The following is an 18064-nucleotide window of genomic DNA, read 5'->3' as shown; positions in this document are numbered from 1 at the left end:
AAAGGGAATCACCACTGTCACTACTGAAATATAAATTAAAAAAAAAAAGATAAGCAAAATTCGTCTCAGGAAGCCAAAATGGCATAGCATGGTTTTACAGTGAAGAGGTAAGCTGTAACTGATTGGATTGTCAACTTCACTGAGAATACATATGTGTTTATTTTGCTCCTAACTATATCCTCACATTTTCACCAAGAGGCTTTTTAGTTCCTCTTCACTTTCTGCCGTAAGGGTGGTATCATCTGCATATCTGAGGTTATTGACATTTCTCCTGGCAATCTTGATTCCAGCTTGTGCTTCTTCCAGCCCAGCGTTCCTCATGATGTACTCTGCATATAAGTTAAATAAGCAGGGTGACAATATACAGCCTTGACGTACTCCTTTTTCTATTTGGAACCAGTCTGTTGTTCCATGTCCAGTTCTAACTGTTGCTTCCTGACCTGCACACAGGTTACTCAAGAGGCAGGTCAGGTGGTCTGGTATTCCCATCTCTTGAAGAATTTTCCACAGTTTATTGTGATCCACACAGTCAAAGGCTTTGGCATAGTCAATAAAGCAGAAATAGATGTTTTTCTGAAACTCTCTTGCTTTTTCCATGATCCAGCGGATGTTGGCAATTTGATCTCTGGTGCCTCTGCCTTTTCTAAAACCAGCTTGAACATCTCGAAGTTCACGGTTCATGTATTGCTGAAGCCTGGCTTGGAGAATTTTGAGCATGACTTTACTAGCGTGTGAGATGAGTGCAATTGTGCAGTAGTTTGAGCATTTTTTGGCATTGCCTTTCTTTGGGACTGGAATGAAGACTGACCTTTTCCAGTCCTGTGGCCACTGCTGAGTTTTCCAAATTTGCTGGCACATTGAGTTCAGCACTTTCACAGCAGCATCTTTCAGGATTTGAAATAGCTCAACTGGAATTCCATCACCTCCACTAGCTTTGTTCGTAGTGATGCTTTCTAAGGCCCTCTTGACTTCACATTCCAGGATATCTGGCTCTAGGTGAGTGATCACACTATCATGATTATCTAGGTCGTGAAGATCCTTTTTATACAGTTCTGTGTATTCTTGCCACCACTTCTTAATATCTTCTGCTTCTAATAGGTCCACACCATTTCTTTCCTTTATCGAGCCCGTCTTTGTGTGAAATGTTCCCTTGGTATCTCTAATTTTCTTGAAGAAATCTCTAGTCTTCCCCATTCTGTTGTTTTCCTCTATTTCTTTGTATTGATCGCTGAGGAAGGCTTTCTTATCTCTCCGTGCTATTCTTTGGAACTCTGCAGATGCTTATATCTTTCCTTTTCTCCTTTGCTTTTTGCTTCTCTTCTTTTCACAGCTATTTGTAAGGCCTCCTCAGACAGCCATTTTGCTTTTTAGCATTTCTTTTCCATGGGGATGGTCTTGGTCCCTGTCTCCTGTACAGTGTCACGAACCTCCATCCATAGTTCATCAGGCACTCTATCGATCAGATCTAGTCCCTTAAATCTATTTCTCACTTCCACTGTATAATCATAAGGGATTTGATTTAGGGGTCACAAAGAGTAGGACACAACTGAGCGACTGAACTGAACTGATATCCTCACATCTAGATCAAGGCTTGCCACACAGTCGATGCTCAGTTTAAAAATGCTGAATGAATGAAACAATTGCCTTTGGTAACTTATGTTATAGATATCGAATCTAAGAATTACACACCATTCAGGAAAGTTTCCACCAGCTACACCCCATTCAGAAAGCTCCTTTCCCACACTACCATGAGAAGGCATCATCTAAACTCCCAGTGACCCAGTGCTCACAACAAAGCCATTCCTATATTCTAGCAATAGCAACCAAAAAATTGAACCTTTCTTCATCCTTTCGACAAAAATTTATTTAAGGACAACAGGGTGCCAGTGACAATGAACATGAGTTCTAATGAAGCTCGTATAGAGTGAAACAGAAGAAGAGCCATCGAATCTTTTCCTTTTGAATAAACCTAAGGCATATTATCTATAACTTTCTGTCATGCATGTCCTAGGCAGAAAGGCACAGAATTTTTTTTTCTTTCATTCTAACTTTCATCATTAAGCATTCAAGAAACATATTAGAATGGGCTTCCCTGGAGGCTCAGTGGTAAAGAATCTGACTGCCAAGCAGGAAACATGGGTTTGATTCCTGGGTCGGGAAGATCCCCTGGAGAAGAATGGCAACCCACACCGGTATTCCTGCCTGGGAAAGCCTATGGACAGAGGAGCCTAGCGGGCTATAGTCCCTGGGGATGCAAAAGAGTTGGACATGACTAAGTGACAAGAAACATACCAGAGAGTAAACCTCGTGTCAACACGCATTGCCAGACTGTGCAAAAGCAGCACCCAGAACTCCATCTCCAAAGTGTCTCTCCCACAACACAAGGTGCCTCCACAACCCATCTGCCTTTTTCACTTCCTAACCAAACAGACAATACAATGACAGGTGACATATATTTGTAAGGATAAATTGTCCATCTAGACATAACAGAAGCTTAGGAAAGCTACTGGCACTCAAAGTTGACCAGGAAAAAGGCAAAGTTAGGTAACCGGGGCTTATTGGAAATAAAGCCAGTTCCTAACTGCTATCAATTAACACCTTAAACTAAACAATGTGCTTCTTCATCCAAGACAGTTATACCAAGTGCCCTTATCATGAAACCTTTGATATTTTCCATGTAAATGCTATAGAGCCCTCACACATTTTAATGACTCAATAAGGAGCGTTTGCATACTGGTAATTTAAAATATGCTCCATGTCTCTCCAGCAAATGGTATTTCTGTTTGTGAGCGTCATCAGAGCTGAGACCCAGAGAGGGGACCTGAAGAAAGAAAATTTGTCAGCTGAATGATTTGTCATTTTTCCAAAGACAGCTGCAGAGTTGTTAACACACGAGGACAGGTCAGAAAACCTCCGTCCATCCTGTTGTTGTTCGTTGTTCAGTCGCTAAGTCTTGTCCGACTCTTTGCAACCCCACGGACTGCAGCATGCCAGGCTTTCCTGTCCCTCACTATCTCCTGCAGTTTGCCCAAGTTATGTGCATTGAGTCAGTGATGCCATCCAACCATCTCATCTGACCTTGCGGCAATTCAGCAGAAGGCCAAGGAGAGGACAAAATTTCAGTGTGGCCTCATTAAGCACACCTCGTTGCTTTAAAGCCAATTTTTCATGAAACTGGCTCTGCATCTTAAATGGTGGCCACTATAATTATTTAGAAATCAGACTGCATCCATAATAGCACAACCAAGAAAGCAGTTGACATCCAAAGGCACAGAGAGAGGTAATTTTATACATGAACACAGTTTGCTGGGTTCTGCAGAGACAATCAACCTGGGTGGTCCCAATTCACACTAGTTTTCAGTCATGGCAAATACACTGACACTCAGATTAAAGAGCACTTTGTTTCCTTTTTATTCTAAACATGTTTTATTCAAAATATAAGCCTAAGTAAAGCTGAAAAAAAACAAACACAAGCTTAATGCACGCTAAGTCACTTCAGTCATGTCTGACTCTTCACAACCCCGTGGACTGTAGCCTTCCAGGCTTCTCTGTCCACAGGACTCTCCAGGCAAGAATATTGGAGTGGGTTGCCATTTCCTTCTCCAACATAAGTTTAAGGCTATTTCTAACTCTCTACAAAAATCTTAAACTCGAGAGTCAATGACAACAACCCTTAACTGGAGCATCCCACAGACTCAGGATCTGAAGCTTCCAAGAAAACTCACAGAAAAAAAAAGCAGGTGTTTGGAAAGAATGTCTGTGACCAGCATCTCAGACCCGCCCTACCTAGGTTAGCTGTTCATTCATTCACTCACTCCTTAGTTCTATGAAAAGTGAAAATGTTAGTCGCTCAGTTCTGTCCAACTCTTTGCAACTCCATGGACTGTAGCCCACCAGGCTCCTCTCTCCATGGAATTCTCCAGGCAAGAATACTGGAATGGGTAGCTATTCCTTTCTCCAAGGGATATTCCCCAGGAATTGAACCTGGGTCTCCTGTATTGCAGGCAGATTGTTTTACCATCTGAGCTACCAGGGACATGCACCTCTATTGAAGACCTACTATGTGGCAGGATCTGTGCTGGACATTGACTCCGTGATGAAAAATACAACCTTGTCCCCCAAAGCTTGTGCTCAGTGAGGAGAAAAAAACAAATGAATAGGTAAATGGTGCTAAATAATTTGGTAAGGTCAGGGATAGGGCATAGGACTAACTCAGTCATGGATTAGAGAAAGGTATTAGAGAAGGCTTTCTAGAGGACGAGACATCCAGTCTGAGAACTGAAAGACATGTGGTTAACAGAGCAGCGGAAGCCAAGGGGAGAGAATATTCATGAACTCCTGTCAAGGGAGAGCCTGGCCCATGGGTGAAACGTAAGAAGCTGAGCCTTGCTGGCTGGAATGTGGATTTAGGGAGAAAGGAAATGAAACAGAACAGGGAGAGCCATTGTGCCTGTCTGGGACCCCTGATCAGGGGAAGCTGGAGAAGGGGCGCTGAAAGCACGGCCCCAGGCTTCTGATTTGGACAACTGGCTGGAATAGGGGGTCCTTCCTGAGACTGGAGATAAAGTCGGATCACTTCTGAGGCTCAGCCCCTGGGGCCGAAGAGCATTTGAAAAAGAAAGATCAGAAGAGATTACTTCCAGGTTTCTTTCAACTACAAAATGCTGTCATCCCAGGAAACTAGGGGCCTTGGATTATAAGACTCTGCCGACAAGGGGGCATTTTTGAAAAATGGAGTCCCCAGCATTGATGCTGACGAATGTCTGCAGGTTCTGCTGGCCCCGTGTGAGGGCCATTTCAGGAGCAGAGTTTCAGCTGTTTCTTACCAAGCAGATCCTCTGCGTCCTCACAGTCCTGCATCACCTCCTTGGATCCGCACAGAACTCCATGAGGAAGGGCCCACTCTCCTCTCCATTTGATAGAGGGGAAACCAAGTGCAGAGGGGTCCCAGACCCATTCAAGGCCATTCTGCAAAGGGCAGAATCAGGTTTCCCAGCCACGTGAAGCTTGAAAGCCTCTGTGTTAACCCAGAGTTCTACTGCCTGCATCTTACTAATACAACACTGGACTCTCAGAACAAACCAAGTCATCACAATCTGACCCAAGGAAAGATCTTTTGCAGGGGAGATGGACTTGAAGGCTCAGGGCTGAAAGCCAGGACAGACCTTCAGGATGGTACAGTTCAATGATCCCCAAGTCTGACCCTATTTAGATACTTCAAACCAGAAACTCTGGAGGGAGACTGGGACTCTATTGCCAAAGGACCTCCCTGATGGCGCAGCAGGTAAGGAATCCACCTGCCAATGCAGGTGACACTGGAGATGCAGGCTCAATCCCTGGGTCAAGAAGATCCCCGGAGGAGGAAATGGCAACCCACTCCAGAATTCTTGCCTGAAAAATCCAATGGACAGAGGAGGCTGGCAGGCTACAATCCGTGGTGTTGCCAAGAGTTGGACACAACCAAGTGACTACCATATGCACCCACCAAGGAGCAGAGTCAGGTTTCCACCACCCTGTCAGTTTAGCAACAAGGAAACTAAACTGTTTAAAACTTTAAGTCCAAAAGGAGGTGGAGGCCCAGTTAGGCCCCAAGTCCAGGTGTTCTGCACACCACCCCCACAACCTGCTGTCCCCAACCCGCCAAGGCTCTGTCTGTTGAATACAAGCTAAATCCCCATCAGGCAAAGCTACGTGGTACAGGAACAGAAAGGGTGGCCTGTTTCCATCAGTCTTGTTTGCCTGTAATTTCCTCCCTCCAAATGTGTGAAATGACAAGGATGAAGCAGACAGCATAATTTGGAGCCAGATTTCCCATATCACTTGGCATTTTGTGGTAATTCTATGGAATTCAAGTTGGATATTAGGATGTCAGTTTAAAAGGAAACCGATTATTAGTAAAGGATAACAGGTGCTTTAAAACTACAATAAGTGTTGACATTTGAAGGAAAGGGAGCATAATAACTTAATGCTTTTTTTGGCTTCACATGGAAATGAATAGCCATTCCTTGTCAATTCTCACCTCTACTTCACTCAAGACTGCATATATAACAGCAGAGATCTCCGAAGGCAAAACATTATGCTCACTGTCAAGGACAAATAAACTATGGCATCAATCAAAGCGTAATGGTACCAAGAGAAGCAAGATGCCAAGAGGTCAGAGGGTAACACAATTATGTTTTACTTTGCTGGAAAATAATTGTTAGAGATTTTTTTGCCTTGGTCTCCCAGCCTTATAGTGTGAAACAGTACTTAGCTTATAAGTCTTCAAAATACATTCTTTTTTCCCTTAAAATAAAAGTAGGGAAGCAGGACTGATTTCTATACACATAGCAATACCACACTATACAAAGTTTCCTTCCTAGAAAACTACCAAAAATATATGTGGCATCCGGTTTTTGTACAAGATGTGGGCTATTTCTACACCGCCAAAACAAATCAGAGAATTAAAAACAAACAATTTGTTGGATTGAGATAACAGGAAAGACACATGATACAGCAGAAGGGCATTTAATGGGGAACTAAGAGTCCCGGATTCCATTCCTACACTGTTGGTGGAAATGTTAAGTAGGTGCAGCCGCCATGGAAAACAATATGGAGGTTCCTCAGGAAACTACAAACAGAATTCACCACGTGATCCAGCAAACCCACTCCTGGGAAAATATCTGGGCAAAACTGTAATTCAAAAAGATACACGCACCCCTATGTTCGGAGCGGCACTATTCAAATAGCCAAGACATGGAAACAAACATTCATCAACAGATGAGTGAATGAAGATGTGATACATATATACAAGGGACTGCTACTCCATCATTAGAAAGAATGAAATAATGCCATTTGCAGCAACACATGTGGGCCTCGAGATGATCACACTCAGTGATGTAAGTCAGAAAGAGAAAGACAAATGTCGTATGATGCCACTTACATGTGGAATCTAAAATATGGCACAAACGACCCTGTCTACAAAGCAGAAACAAATTCACAGAGAAATCTGACTTCCAGCTGCCAAGGGGGAGAGCAGGAGGGAGAGGAATGGACTGGGAGTCTGGGATGGCTAGATGCAAATGGTTACATTTAGAATGGATAGACAACAAGGTCCTAATGATTAGCACAGGGAACTATATTGCAAATCCTGTGAAAAATCATAATGAAAAAGAATATAAAAACGAATGTATGTTTGAGTTCTGTATTCCAGGTCTGACAGGCAGAAAAGCTCCACTTCACCTCTGGGCTTCTGTTGCTTTGTTGGCATAAAGAGGGGCCTGAATGGAAGGGCACTAAAAATCTCTTCTAGACGTAACATATCATACAGCAGGATCTACTATACTATCTACTCCCTCATCAAAGGAGAAAAATGCAGCTTTCCCTTTACCAGTCCCAGCATACTTATTTACCCTGAAAAATACATACACTGAGGAAATAATGGTAATCCACTGGCATCATTTTCTATTTTCCTCCTAAAATGTTCAGGTTGGGTAGTTTTTTTTAAAAGCCTTTGCTAGACACTAACACTCATTAAGGAGTAACTACGTATGGGGTCGCACAGAGTCGGACACGACTGAAGTGACTTAGCAGCAGCACGTCCCAGGTTACTGGGACATAGTTACTAAGAAGACATCAGAGGATGAGATGGCTGGATGCTATCACCGATGCAATGGACATGAACTTGGGCAAACTTCAGGAGATGCTGAGGGACAGGGAGGCCTGGCATGCTGCAGTCCCTGCGGTCACAAAGAGTCAGACATGACTGAACAACAACATATCCCAGATATTGCTAAGTGCTTTATAAGATCAACTTTTTTAATCCTCATGACTGGACAAAATAAACACACTGCTATTTCCCTGTTAAGCACAGGGAACTGAGACCCAGAAAGGAGAAGGAATTTCTAACTGTAGAGCTATCGCAGATCGCTTTCAGGGTTCTGTTCAAGTCTGGGGTAAACCTGGGGTTTGGGGACCTCTGGACCAAATGCTATTGACCATTTATGTGGTGCCTGACCAGTACCCAACAGATGGCAATGACCTTACTGTTCTAAGTATGTAAATATCACTCATTTTATGCAGGTATTGTAAATGCATTCTTTCACAGGGTCCTCTCTATCCATTTGACCAGCCCCTGAGAATTGAGTGGTTTTCCTTTGCCCTGATGACACCACAGCACCCAGGACTTACCTCTTTCTTTTTTCTCTCCTCTTCCTTCCGTTTCTTCTCTTCTCTTATCTGTGCTAAGCGCTGTTTTTTGCGCTCTAGCTCAGCTTTTAAGTCACTTTTGTCAGACATGTTGGTTTCCTTGGAGCAAAAGAAGAAAAAAAGTGAATAAACACAAATAACTTTTCCGTATTATCACTGCAGAAATCATTCAAAAGGCAATCACACTTGAAAACAGAACTTCTGGATAGTAACAGATTATATACGTTACCCTCTGTTGAAAAATCAAATAAATTAAGTTAGATCTGATATCCCCCTATATAAAAAATCTTCTCTTTTCATATGCACATAAACATTTGAAAAAATACGTTATAGGCTCTTCTATAATAGCAACTTAATTCAGAATAACACATTTTCCTGTACAAATTTCTTAACAAGTAAACAACAAGAGAATCAAAGAAGAACCATCATCATGACTTCCAATTTAGATGATAATGGACCAATTCATCCTCACACTGAGAAAAGAAAATGGGCTGTCATAAACTCTTAGAGACATGCCTTGCTCAAATTTCTATGCAGTCAATAAGCATTCCTCCACCAAGCTTGGGCACATGGAGATTTCATTTTGCCTAATATATGCATCAGGGAAGACAGCCACTGAAGACCTAACATGTTAATCTTTTCCCATAAAACTCCTCCTGAACTGTCACAATTAATTTCATTTCCAATACAACCCTATTTCTACAAAACTTCCATTTGCATACTGAATGCAATTCTGCTTATTCTGGCACTTTTCCTTTTCACAGCAAAAAATGTTTATGAACACATGAATTAGGAGATAACACTATGACAAGTTCTTGGGAAAATTGATCTGAACAAGAGTTTTTATGTTAATGGCGAGGATGATCCTAGTGGTGATGGTGCCAGAAATTTCAAGTAAAATGAATTTGGAGAAGACTGTCACCAATTATCCATCATTTATATTTGTCTCTTTTCTGCTCCCAGTTGGAAACTAAGAATATGGAAGCACTGAGAAATGGAGAACCCTTCTCTGACCCAGATTCCTAAAACAAATTTTTTAAAAAACTAATCATAAATGTCACAAGTATCCATTTGCATACTACTTGTATGCAACTATGATGAATATATATGTGGGTGTGTGTAGAGTGCATCTCTAAGTAGATGACAAAGCGAGGGATGGAAAATAAAACACCCTAAAGGGTACAAAGTGGGGCTTCCCTGGTGGCTCAGTGGTAAAGAATCTGCCTGCCAACGCAGGAGACACGGATTCAATCCGTGATCCGGGAAGACCCCACAGGCCTAGGTGCACCTTGGTCATGCGCCACGACTACTGAGCCTGTGCTCTAGAGCTGGGGAGCTGCAACTACAGAGGCCACACACTGCAACTATTGAAGCCTGCAAGCCCAAGGGCCTGTGCTCTGCAACAAGAGCAGCCACTCCAGTGAGAAGCCTGCACACAACAGCTAGAGAGTAGCCCACATTCCCAGCAACTTAAGAAAAGCCTGCGCCAAGAAAGCCCAACACAGTCAAAAATAAATAAATAAATAATAAACTTTATATACATGTATTTATATATATTTTTATACATGTGCATATAATACACAAGCAATGAAAAATCCTGGAACTTCCTGTCACTGTCTTTAGAAGGTAATCAAGAATCTGCAGTCACCTTTAGGCACTTGCAGATGAAATACACAATGGGAAGTGTACTGTGTTCCCCCTGTCTACCACACACATTTTTGCTTATAACGTGATAGCAAAGATGTGCGGAAATAATAACAACCATCATCATGATAATCAATCTCTGCTATTCATGACCACGCTCTCCATTTTCAACACATGCTTGCTGAATAGTTAACCTGTGCTAGGCATTCTCTGCAGAGCCAGATTCTTTCCTTCAAGGACTGTACATCTCCACTCTGTGAGCATGTGGTGTGGCTGGAAATGCTCCGAGAGCTTGGCGCACTGATCACTGAGTGCCAGACGCTTTACATGTATTATCACATTTAATCACAACCATACAAGGAGACCAATATTATTATGAATGCCTTTTTCACAATTCGAATAAAGGAGATTCAGCAAGACCTAACCCTGTATAGTCCATACATTTGTTGTTGTTGTAAAGTTGCTAAGTTGTGTCTGACTCTTTGAGACCCCATGGACTGCAGCATGCCAGGCCTCCCTGTCCCTCACTATCTCTTGGAGTTTGCCCGAGTTCAAGTTAAAGTCCATACACCGAAGGACCTCAGTTTAAGCATGTCCATGCTCTGAACTCCACTCTGCTGATCGCCCATGTACAAGTTCAGAGGGGATGCAGAACAAGATATAGATCTGGTGGAGTAGATAAGGTGAGCTTTGAGCAGTGGAATTTGAACTGCATATGGGATGAGGTCAGGGACTAGCACAGGAAGGGGAGACAGAGATCTGCAAAGACCTGCAGAAGAGAGAATCAGCAGGCTATGCGTGAGAGGTGCAGATGAACTCAAGTCAAGAAACACAAACTTTAGTCAGTAAGATCAGACCTGTGGAGGCAAGCGGCAAAGACTTGAAAAATAGAACAGTGGGTTCACTGGGTATAATAAGGGTTGGGAAATCAACAGGCATATGAAAAAGCGACAAAACAAAAACAGGATATAAATTTGCTTATGCCTATTCTTATCCCTTGAAATTAAAAGAGGCTTGCTCCTTGAAAGAAAATCCATGACAAACTTTGACAGTGTATTAAAAGGCAGAGACATCACTTTGCCAACAAAGATCTGTATAGTCAAAGCTATGGTTCTTCCAGTAGTCATGTATGGATGCGAGAGCTGGACCATAAAGAAGGCTGAGTGTCAAAGAACTGATGCTTTCAGACTGTGGTGTTGGAGAAGACTCTTGAGAGTCCCTTGGACAGCAAGGAGATCAATCAGTCAATCCTAAAGGAAATCAACCCTAAATATTCATTAGAAGGACTGATGCTGAAGCTGAAGCTCCAATAGTTGGGCCATCTGACGTGAAAACCTCACACATAGGAAAAGACCCTGATGCTGGGAAAGATTTAGGGTGGGAGAAGAAGGGGACGACAGAGGATGAGATGGCTGGATGGCATCGCTGACTCAGTGGACAGGGGTTTGAGCAAACTCCAGGAGGTGGTGAACGACAGGTACATAACCTGAGGAAACGAAGCAGTGATTGACGCCAGCAGGCAGGAAACATCCTACCTGAAGGAAGAAAGTCTTTCTGGTTCCAAACTGATGGCTGACATGGAAGAACACGGACTCAAGCAGTTAGAGCTGATTACTTCTTTTTCCCAAGAAAAGCCATAAAACTAATAAAAGTAACATTTACCACTAAAATGCTCTTTGCCAGTAAGTTTCAACACCAAAAATCCTGACAGGAGAAAATGAGAACCGGCTACCAGAAGCCACCTGAGAACTTACATATATTCTTCCCCAATGGGGGCCGATGCAATTTACGATTTTGTTTGTTACTTTTCTGCTGTCAAAAATGAAATATCTTATCAGAAAAACTACCGTTAAAGCAATAGTTGAGTCCTCCAATGCTGAAAACAGCAGTGGAAAGGTCTCAGAAACACCCACAGTTTCCCTCTCTCCACAATCCCTTTTCTCTGCCCTTCCCAGTCTGTCAAAGTATCAGCATGACTTCAGGCATATATCATGGTCCTGAAGGCACAAACCATGTAATAGGAACATCCTGTATTTGTTGTGATTTTGCTGAGAAGGACTTCACTCAATAGTGGGATGTAAACTGTATTCTCAGTTAGTTAGTTAGTTAGTTCAGTCGCTCAGTCGTGTCTGACTCTCCGCGAACCCATGAATCACAGCACGCCAGGCCTCCCTGTCCATCACCAACTCCCGGAGTTCACTCAAACTCACGTGCACAGAGTCGGTGATGCCATCCAGCCATCTCATCCTCTGTCGTCCCCTTCTCCTCCCGCCCCCAACCTTTCCCAGCATCAGAGTCTTTTCCAGTGAGTCAACTCGTCACATGAGGTGGCCAAAGTATTGCAGTTTCAGCTTCAGCATCAGTCCTTCCAATACATTTCTGCAAAGGGCAAAGGTCTTCTTAACACTGATAAATCTGTCTGACAATGGTGGTCATTTAAGTTGCTGTTACCAGCCACAAAGCCAATATTTAAAAAGTATAACAACAAAAACACCAAAGGAATTTTGAAAGAATTGTACTACATACTACATACTATACTGTTATAGAACAGTATGCAGCGAACTATTCAGAGAAGGCAATGGTACCCCACTCCAGTACTCCTGCCTGGAAAATCCCATGGATGGAGGAGCCTGGTAGGCTGCAGTCCATGGGGTCGCGAAGGGTCGGACACGACTGAGCGACTTCACTTTCACTTTTCACTTTCATGCATTGGAGAAGGAAATGGCAACCCACTCCAGTGTTCTTGCCTGGAGAATCCCAGGGATGGGGGAGCCTGGTGGGCTGCTATCTATGGGGTCGCACAGAGTCCGACACGACTGAAGCGACTTAGCAGCAGCAGCAGCAGCAAACTATTATACTACATAGCAATGTTCCCAACAATACTTCACTTTTTAAAGGCAGGAGAAGCGTAGTGTTAAAAGACAGAGATAGAATACCTTCCACTTACCGATTTTTGGATCTATTCCAAACTAGACACTTAGCACTGACCCCTGGGAGAATAAGAAATCTCAAGAGAACACCTCACTGAGGCTTTGGAAAGTACACAGTAATGAATGGACCTTTACACAGAGTGAAATGGCTTGAACAGTGGCACGAAATGCAGTGTCAGCACTGAACTTCACAGGCTTCCCTGGGGGCCTGCCAGTCTGATCCACTAAAAACTCCCTGCACATTAAACAAAGCAAATCGAGGAGAAAGGTAGAGGGAACATGAGTTATAGAGCTTCTTGGGGCTAATGCAGGTCACTGCAAACGCAATTTTGACGCTCTCAGTTTAAGAAAATGAGTCAGAGCTACCTGCTGTTAATTACTGCTCACTTATTTCACACACACAGAAAAGCCCGTTTCTTTCACTTACAAAGGGCAGGAGTCAAGCAGATAAATCAAACCCACCCCAAGGTGCATGTCTCCTTCTCGTCTCGTCATCCCTCTGTTCTACCCACCAGCCAACTACAGAGCAACCCCATCCTGGCTTAGGACACTCACGGCAGCCCCAGCTCCCCTCCTAGCAAAGCCCGTGTCCTCCGTTCGCTTTCCATCAGTGACACTCCTTTCGCCCACATTCCCTCGTTTGCATTTGCTCGATTCCTCTTCCCACCACTTCTGCACCTCAGCGCTCGGTCTGCTGTAGGCTCTCCAGTTCTACCGTCACTGGATGTAATTCCACTTCTCTCTGGCATTTCTTTTCTCATCCGCCAAATTACTCCTACCTGACAACAGACACCTCAAAGTTCAAATCAGCTACTCTGCTTTCACTCTGGATTCCATACACCAATCCCAATGTCTGTAACTTTTTCAAATTTCCACTCCCTGCTTCCGATTTCTCTCTTGTCTCCTGGTTCAGCCTTTATCACCTTGTTTCACTATGGCATCTCCATCTAGCTTCCCAGATACCTCTGATCTCACAACTTGGGTTTCAGTCCATCTTTCAGCTCAGGAAACTGCCATCCTTACCTTTCCAGTAACTGAATCAATATAAGAGCTTAAAACTATACCTGGCAAAATATTAAACATGCAAGAAGAGTTGTTTCTCTTCTTCCTCCTCCTCCTCTTTTTCTACTAGTATTAATAGTATTACTATATTTTACCCTGCAAACTCTTTTCAGTTCAGTTCAGTTCAGTCGCTCAGTCGTGTCCGACTCTCCGCGACCCCATGAATCACAGCACGCCAGGCCTCCCTGTCCATCACCAACTCCCGGAGTTCACTCAAACTCATGTCCAAAGAGTCGGTGATGCCATCCAGACATCTCATTCTCTGTCGTCCCCTTCTCCTCCCGCCCCCAACCTTTCCCAGCATCAGAGTCTTTTCCAGTGAGTCAACTCGTCGCATGAGGTGGCCAAAGTATTGCAGTTTCAGCTTTAGCATCAGTCCCTCCAATGAACATCCAGGATTGATCTCCTTTAGAATGGACTGGTTGGATCTCCTTGCAGTCCAAGGGACTCTCAAGAGTCTTCTCCAACACCACAGTTCAAAAGCATCGATTCTTCGGCGATCAGCTTTCTTCACAGTCCAACTCTCACATCCATACATGACCACGGGAAAAACCATTGCCTTGAATAGACGGACCTTGGTTGGCAAAGTAATGTCTCTGCTTTTTAATATACTATCAAGGTTGGTCATAATTTTCCTTCCAAGGAGTAAGCGTCTTTTAATTTCATGGCTGCAATCAGTATCTGCAAACTCTTTTACCCATCACTAATTCTACATTAATTCAATAACTAAAAACATCAGTCAAAGTCCACTGCAAATGATCTAAATCTAAAAAAATTGGGAGGGGGAGGAATTCCCTGGTGGGTGCAGTGGTTAGGACTCAGTGCTCACACTGCTGGGGGCCATGGTCCAATCCCTGGTTGCGGAACTAAAGATTCCATAAGCCATGCTGCATGGCCAAAACAAAAAATCAAAACTTTAACCAAAAAGAGAGAGAGAAGGAGAGCCAAATCAAGCTTACAGAAGCAGAGAACAGACTGATGGTTCCCAGAGCTGGGGATGAGGGGTGAGTGAAGTGAGTGAAGGCACAAACCTCCAGTGAGAAAACAAATAAATCATGGGGATGTAAAAAGCAGTACTGTGACTATGGTTAACAATACTTTTAAAGTTGTTAAGAGAGGAGATCTTAAAAGTTCTTAACCCAAGGAAAAAAATGATGTTAACTATGTATGGTGACAGATGTTAAACTAGACTTACTGTGGCGAATATCACAAAATTTCATATTGTGAAATTGTACCATTTCACAATATCTACAAACAGCAAATCATTATGTCGTATACCTGAAACTAACATAATGTATGTCAATTACGCCTCAATAAAAATAAGTGTTACAAAGTTACAGTGAGAAATGCATTAAAAGTATAGCATGCTTCTCAACCTAAGTGGATTATAAAACGGAAGACGCGGTTAAAGAGATGTGACTCAAAGGAAAAATATTTTTTAAACACCTACATGTGGTCATTTAATCTAAGCAGGAAAATTCCTCTCCATTTCTTCCGTGGAACATAGGGATTATATGTCAAGCCGTCCCAGGTGCGCACCCTGTCCTATTTCACCCATTTCCCCCAGAGGACAGAGCGGAGCATGGAGAAATAATTCCTTCTCCGGTTAAGACGTTAATTACAGGGAGGGTCACCCCTGCTGCCCCGTCATAAAACTGTCTCACAGCCTTACGCTTCAAGGAAGAAAGAATGGAGAGAAGCAGAAAGGGGGAAAACATGAGAAAAAATACACAGACACCCCGTTAGGGAAAAACCAAAGTCCTTTCCCCACCTGGTGTTGGCTTCCCAGTTAACCCTGCATCGCCTTCACATTTCTTACTCCACACACACGCATACAGAAAGGAAAATGTTCGACTTTTCTTGAACCCAACAGTGAGACCTGTCCCCTTCATCTGCACTCGTGCCCATATGGTCACGAGACGGTGTGGTCCTGTTCAGAACCAAGCATCTCGGAGAGGAGAAGCACAGGGTTTAGCTCTGTTTGCACAGCTGCCAAGCAACAGAACCTCCCGAGGCTTAGCTTTTGAACCGTTCAGATCTCGATTTCCTTTTGGTTGTCTAAGTTGGCAGCAGTTTGAGATTCCATTTCTAATGCTGGCATATGCAAATGTATTTTTAAGCTTAAAGTCAGAATCCTAGGAGGTTTAAATCATTGCCCAGCTGTTGCCAGACTCACTGAAAAAACTACCTGGAAATACATTCTCTTTTCCTGCCTGAAAACAATTGCTCTTGTCAGCTCTTCACTATCAGCTATTGAACTTTTCATCTGCCACTTGGTACGCATAAGAAATTCGATCTTTCACAACCTCGATTCATCTGCCTGACTTCTTACACAACGCAGCTATCTCCTTCCTCTTGGATGGGAGGCCAGGGGCTGAATGGAACCACAACCATTTTTACAGCTATACCCCACTGTCAATAAAACAGGGTGAGAGAAATCTTAGAGGAAGTCTGCTGGTGAAAGAGGTGGGAGGGCTATATGCTAAATTGCTATATAGCCATCAGGACACTAGAAAAACAAACATTTCAATAAAATCCATCTCACAGAGGGAGGGGTGTCCAGACCTGGTCTACTTATAGATGAGTTCTCAAATGTTTGGTCTCAGTATCCTGTGAGACTCGTAAAAATTATCAGGGACTTCAAAGAGCTTTTGTTATGTGGGTTACACCTATTAACATCAATCACGTTAAAAATCAAAACTGACAAAACTTTAAATATCTAACAATTAATTCTGTAATAACACCAAGCTTTTTTACTTAACTAAAAGTTTTAGGGAAAAACAGCTATACTTTCCAAGACAAAAAATACTGTAAGATGGTATTTCTTTTATATTTTCACTTCTGTTTTTAATATCTAGCTTTAAAAAAGTCAACTGGATTCTTACAGCTATTTGTGCATTCAATCTGTTGTGATACACTATTTTGGTTGTGAAGAAAATCTGATCTCACATAACTGTATATTCTGGAAAATACACAGGAGTATCTAAATAGCCTCTTGAAGTAATTTTGGATTCTTTGATATTACAGCAAAAATCAACAAATGGCAGTTTCCCAAAGTTCATTTGCAATCTGAATATGAACCACACCTATCAGTGAACTTTATATACTATTACATTAAAATCCATTGTTCTATTTTAAACCTTAAATTTATTTTATCCATGAATGGTTTTATAACATCATCCACTGGTTATTTAGAAATTACACAGACTTCTCTCAAATATTGATACATTTCATTTACAACATCCAAAAGTCACATTTGGTACCATCACTACCAAAGTCTTCAGAAGGGTCTTTACATGTGGCTGGTAAAGCTGTCCAGCTCACAGTGGCAGATACAAGTTTCCCAAAACTCTAACTTTGCTTGAAGCTCAAATTTTATCATGAGCAACAAATATTGTCAATCGTGTTCTTGAAGTGACAAGTTCATTGATTTTTGAGAAAAGTTCTGCCAAATAACCAAGCCTAAACAACCATAGTTTGTCTATGAATCGCAGTTTCAAGTGAAAAATAGTGTTTCTTGAAAAAAAGCAGCTCATTTAGCTCACAACTCAAACACTGCACAAATCCTTTTCTCCAGACAACCAGGGAACTTTGGTAAGCAACAGAGTGCCTTTCGTGTCCCCATTTGTCACACAGAAAAGATGTGTGCTCGAGGTTAGAGATTTAATGTAACTAGCATTGTTTTCTGCTTCACGAAGAACATTCTCCAGTGAAGCTGTTTGTCTTTTTAGCAGCAAGTGTGTGGCAGTGAGGTGTGCCAGCACTGCAAGGAGTCTGGTGCCCTGTCTCAATTCAAGCTAACTTACCCGAAGTCTGACCTACCGATACTTTCACACCATCACTGCAAATGCCAGCACAGTGAAAAAGACAAGTAACACTTCAGCGTTAGTATGAAAATGGTTTTGACCTTCTAGACACCTGAACACATCTTGGGATTCCCAGGGATCCTCAAAGCATGGTCTGCCTTAACCTACTTCTGATAAGATGCAGTTGATTCTAGAAAGCCATCTACTTAAAATTCTGCTGAATTCATATCAATAACATAACACGTCCAACTCTTTGCGACCCCATGGACGGTAGCCCACCAGGCTCCTCCATCCATGGGATCTTCCAGGCAAGCATAGTGGAATGGGTCGCCATTTCCTTCTCCAGGGGATCTTCCTGACCCAGGGATCGAACCCAGGTCTCCTGCACTCAGGCATACTCTTTACCACCTGAGCCACAGAAGTGAACTAAGATGG

At 42.7% G+C, this 18064-nt stretch overlaps 1 protein-coding gene across 2 annotated transcripts in view; it reads right to left on the bottom strand.

Moving 5' to 3' along the window:
• DYNC1I1 (dynein cytoplasmic 1 intermediate chain 1) overlaps positions 1–18064 on the bottom strand; it is a 389139-nt gene that overhangs the window by 338168 nt on the left and 32907 nt on the right. For both annotated transcript variants that reach the window (XM_055420462.2, XM_055420463.2), the window contains exon 2: positions 8170–8286. In XM_055420462.2, the coding sequence (XP_055276437.2) occupies positions 8170–8277 (108 nt within the window). In that variant the 5' untranslated portion in view covers positions 8278–8286. The remainder of the gene's footprint in view (positions 1–8169; positions 8287–18064) is intronic.

This window comes from Moschus berezovskii, chromosome 3 (assembly GCF_049115385.1).
Source record: "Moschus berezovskii isolate FMDL1 chromosome 3, NW_MosBer_1.0, whole genome shotgun sequence".
Lineage (NCBI taxonomy): Eukaryota > Metazoa > Chordata > Mammalia > Artiodactyla > Moschidae > Moschus > Moschus berezovskii.
Note: the sequence above shows the minus strand (reverse complement) of the source record. Positions and strands in the feature narration are given on the sequence as shown.